Raw genomic sequence first — 4,438 nt, forward strand, 5'->3', positions numbered from 1 at the left:
TTAAGTTGCACGGACACAGACATGAGATACAGAAACGTACATATTACAATAATTTTTAACAAAGTAGGACATCCACATGCTTAGGACACACTAAATTAAATAAGTATAATATATTAATATTTCAAATAAATAAATAATCATTTATAATAAATCATAAACATAAAATAAAAAAATACTTAATTTCTTATTTCAATATAGTTAGTATTCTCAAAATTATTATCACTATAGGAAAATACATTAATAGTGTGTGTATTTTTTGATGCAGGTCATACTAGAGGTGTCAAAATGTACCTGACATGCGAACACAATTCGCCTAACACGCGAAATAAATAAGTTAAGGCTGACATGCTAGAGGTGTCATAAATGGGTATTTTGTTTATAACACGAACATAAATGTGTCGTGTCGCGGGTTGACACGCAGGTTAGACAAGTGACCCATTTATTTAAGAGTAAAAAGATAATTTTAATGTTAGATATAAATACTCCAACTAAAACCTATTTAAATTTTATTGTTGCATTACTTTTTTATTTTAGTTATGAATCGTGAAGAATTTATGCATTTTATGTATGGAAATTTATTTTTAAATATAATCAAAGTTAAATATGTTAAAATTTAAAAATATTATAAACAAATTAAGTGGGTCCTATACAAGTTAAATGGGTTAAAATTTAAAAATATTATAAACAAGTTAAATAGGTCCTATACAAGTCAACACGATCGACCCACCTAACTTGTTTATGATATTAAAAGGGTTACATGAGTTATACATTTGGTCAACATGACCCATTTAACTGTGTCATGCTCGTGTTAATTAATTTTTGTATCATGTTTGTGTCAATAAATTTAAAATAATTATTAAATTGATCATGTTCGTATTGACCCTAATCGTATCATGTGTTAGACGAATCTGTATCGATCCTAACACGTCAACTCATTTTGACACTCTTAGGTCATACGATACATAACTTTTGCTATTACATACCTTGATAAAAACCTTGCAAGATACTTGGCGTTGCAACTTTTTTTAGCATATCTCAATGAAATACGATTATAAATTTTTAGCATATCTCAACGAAATACAATCTTATAACGCATTTCACGATCATTTTATTATATAAATTATTATACAATTTTATTATTTCTAAATAATATCATAAAAGATTATTTCATTGTTCAACACTGGTATTTTTTTTTTTAAACCTTTCTTTCATCGATTCCCATACACCAACCCACAAACCTGGAGTAGACAAAGTTTCCTACCCAGAAACCAGCTCTGTTCACATCATCCATTCCTATCCAAACTGGGTTTTGATATTGACGATGGTTACCTAACCAACAAACTTTCAAAGATACAAATAGAGCCAAAAAAAGAGATAGATCATTGGAATAATAAAACAAAATAGTCAACCAGTGAACATTGGCTGTTAGAAGTTAGGATTGTGCAATTCAATTTAGAGGAAGATAAATTACAAAGGACAATGAAGGTTTTTTAAATATGTCAATCAATCAATAATATAAAAATATATATCCTAAAGTGTACATTACTACAAAGAGTCTCAGAATACAAACATCCACATAAATGTACACCACAAAATACCTCAAATAAGTTTTACGACAACATTTCTCTCCGTTTACCCTCATTTATGTTTGTTTGCGCAAAATGATTGACAAAAATGAAACCAAAGTCCAAACCCCATGTGCTATTCACCACCAGCCATGTTGCCCCATCCAGAAGGCCAGAACCGAAGCCAAAAAACAGCAGAAAAGAAAAGTGAAAGATAAAAATATCACCCAAAAAAACTAGAGACAAATTAATTGAATTTCCACATCCAAGTATTCAAAACCAAAGGGACTGCGTACAGTGAAATTCTCAATCTGAGAAAGGTTGGATCTTGAACCTGTAAAGTAGTTTCTTTTTCTTTGATGTTGAATTGTCCACTGTAAGCAATATTTTACCGAGTTCACCAACTTTAAAGCTGCTAGTGATCACTGGTTCGTCGGTCGGAGCTAATTTTGTGGGTTTCTGTATGATAACTGTGTATGCATCTTTAGCCTCAGGCACGAATTCAGCACCATAGCTCACCTCCCAGCCCACAACCCGGATTTCCCAAACAATAACACATTTCTGCAGTGCACCAATTTGGAATTAGCTACTATATGGAGATCAAAATAGTCATTCATATCTAAAAAGTTGCAAAATGAAGTCAGCTATAAAGAATGAATATGCAAATTAGAACATATCTATTCACCTCATAAATTATAATTTGCACAGTTTGCTTGGTTCCTGGTTTAACAGTTATCTCAGTTGCTGGATCAGCGACTGTAAATTCCGGGTTGCAATCGCAGTAATCCACGCTCAAGCCACCATACTGAATAGGGACTTGTTCAGGTGATATATATCTGTTTTAACCATAAAAAAGTTCAATGCTCAAATTAACCTTAACCACCAAAAAGAAAGCTAAAAATGCAGAATGTCAATATAGCCAAATCAGATAAGCAAGACTTTCACCGACTTGAAAAGTGTATCAGCCGATTTTGATGGGCCTGCAAATACAAATTTACTTTTGGTCCTCTGGGTCATGAATGGACTAATCATTGTGTAGAAAGCAAGATACCACCAAGGCACATTGATGAGCACCTAAAAGAAAATTACAAAACCAATAATAAATATATATCTAAAAAACATCAAATTATCTTTCAATCAAACATCCAATCAGGAATGTAAAAGATTATAATTAAAATCATACCTGTTTAGCTACAAACTCAGGATAATTATCTTGAAGCAATTGCAATGCCTGTCTTGTAGCCAACCTAAGCTCTCTTTTTCCAGGTCCAGGAGAATTCTTGAGATCATTAACCTGAAAAATAGTACAAATACCACCAGGACTAAAATCAAGCTTCCTAATACTCTTTTCCAAGAACTGAATCCTCCATCGAAGAAACTTCAATCGATTTTCCTCTTCAGCAAATGTTTTTTGATACAATTCTTTATTTTGAAACTCTCCATACACATTATAACACACTGCATGCCCTTCCCTATCACTACCATGCATAAACACAAATTTCTCCAAATCATCACCAAGATCTTCATTAATAAGCTCATCAATTTTGAACTCCTTTCTCCATCTGATTGTGTTCTTGATCATAACAAATGCATCTTTAACTTTAAAATCTCTAGCCCTCAAGAACTTCAGGAGTATAACATCACTCCTTTCATCTTTCAGAAGTGGAATCCCCCATATGGAGATTTCTTCTGGTGGAGATGTAACAATTGGCTCTTCTTTTTTAGCACCTTCTTCTTGTTCTTGATCTTCCTTTGGTTGAGTTTCTTCAACTTTTGACTCTTCTTCTGCTACTGGTGGTTTAATTTCTGTACTAACATCAGATTCCGATAAGGTTACAGAGGACACAGGTGGAATTTCTTCAGTTGTTTGTGCTGGTTGTATAATTTCCTGTTTCTCTTCTTTCGGTGGTAGAGAGCTAAATTTGTGGTTGTTTAAAGCTTCCTGAACCAAATGCTTTAGTTCTTCCAAAGCTTTTCTTTCAAAGTCGGAGAGATCAGCTACTTTATTGCTTTCTTCTTTGAAAGAAACCAAAGTTTGAGGAATCTTTTGCTCTTCCATTTGCTTCTCTTTAGCAGCCTCGACTACAACAACCTCTTCTTTATTAACTACAGATTCACTCGACTCTTCACTTTTCTCCTCTATAGCAGCCGCAATTGATGCAGGCGGAGGCGATGAGGAGGAAGATTCTTCTTTCTCCATCATCGCGGCCAGTGATTTAGACTCTTGCGGCGGCGTAGATGGCGGTGGAGGTTCCTCCTTTTCTGTTACGGCTTTTGAGTCAGCCTCTTCCGCTACATGTAGTGGAGCCGGCGGCGAGGTTTCTATTTCTTTTTCCTTTCCTTCCACCGCAGGTGGTGGAGTGTGATCTTCTAGCGGTGGAGGCGTTGGTGGTAGAGCAGGATTGGAAGATTCTTCAGCCATTTTTTTCAGGCAGACAGATAAGGATGTGTTTGTTTCGAGTGGAAGGAGAGAGAAACAGAGGGAGAGAGAATGAGAAAAGAGAGTAAAATGAAGTGAGAGATAAGGGAATGTGTGCAAGTGTGTAATAAGGTGAGAGAAGGGGGAAAAAACTTAAAAAGTCACGCGGCTCTGACTGTTGTTTTGTAGCATCAGATTTGAAAAAAGACAATAGTTGTAGAGGCTGAGGAAAAATCTGGAATCCTATGTAAATATTAAAGTATATCTTACTTTTCGTCTTAATTTATATTTATATTTTTTTTATTTTATTAAGTAGTCTTATCTAATGCAAAATGTTTCGACTTTAAATATTTAAAATCTTTTAAGAGCTTGAATACATATTTTTTAATGTTTCAATTTTTTAATACCGTAAAAAATTTAAAAAGTAAAATAGTAAAAAAAAAAATATTTAGTT

General features: G+C 33.7%; 1 protein-coding gene across 1 annotated transcript; it reads right to left on the reverse strand.

The window, feature by feature from the left end:
* Window positions 1–1,555: 1,555 nt before the first annotated feature.
* On the reverse strand, window positions 1,556–4,130 carry LOC105643997 (patellin-3). The gene is made up of 4 exons (XM_012229244.4): window positions 2,749–4,130; window positions 2,515–2,639; window positions 2,251–2,401; window positions 1,556–2,126 (listed from the first exon to the last, which is right to left on the reverse strand). Exons 1-4 carry the CDS (start codon window positions 3,985–3,987, stop codon window positions 1,872–1,874), a joined length of 1,770 nt encoding a protein of 589 aa, XP_012084634.1. The 5' UTR covers window positions 3,988–4,130; the 3' UTR covers window positions 1,556–1,871.
* Between the last annotated feature and the right edge of the window lie 308 nt (window positions 4,131–4,438).

Source organism: Jatropha curcas, chromosome 9 (genome assembly GCF_041381405.1).
Source record: "Jatropha curcas cultivar XTBG-Jc1 chromosome 9, XTBG_Jcur_1.0, whole genome shotgun sequence".
NCBI classification, from domain to species: Eukaryota; Viridiplantae; Streptophyta; class Magnoliopsida; order Malpighiales; family Euphorbiaceae; genus Jatropha; species Jatropha curcas.

Bases quoted from the DNA above. Each gene is read 5' to 3' on its own strand.
- LOC105643997 (XM_012229244.4), bottom strand. From the start codon at position 3,987: ATGGCTGAAGAATCTTCCAATCCTGCTCTACCACCAACGCCTCCACCG. The intron at 2,402-2,514 runs GTCGGTGAAAGT...TGGTTAAAACAG, and splicing joins TCGGCTGATACACTTTTCAA to ATATATATCACCTGAACAAG. The intron at 2,127-2,250 runs GTGAATAGATAT...GGTGCACTGCAG, and splicing joins TGCAAATTATAATTTATGAG to AAATGTGTTATTGTTTGGGA.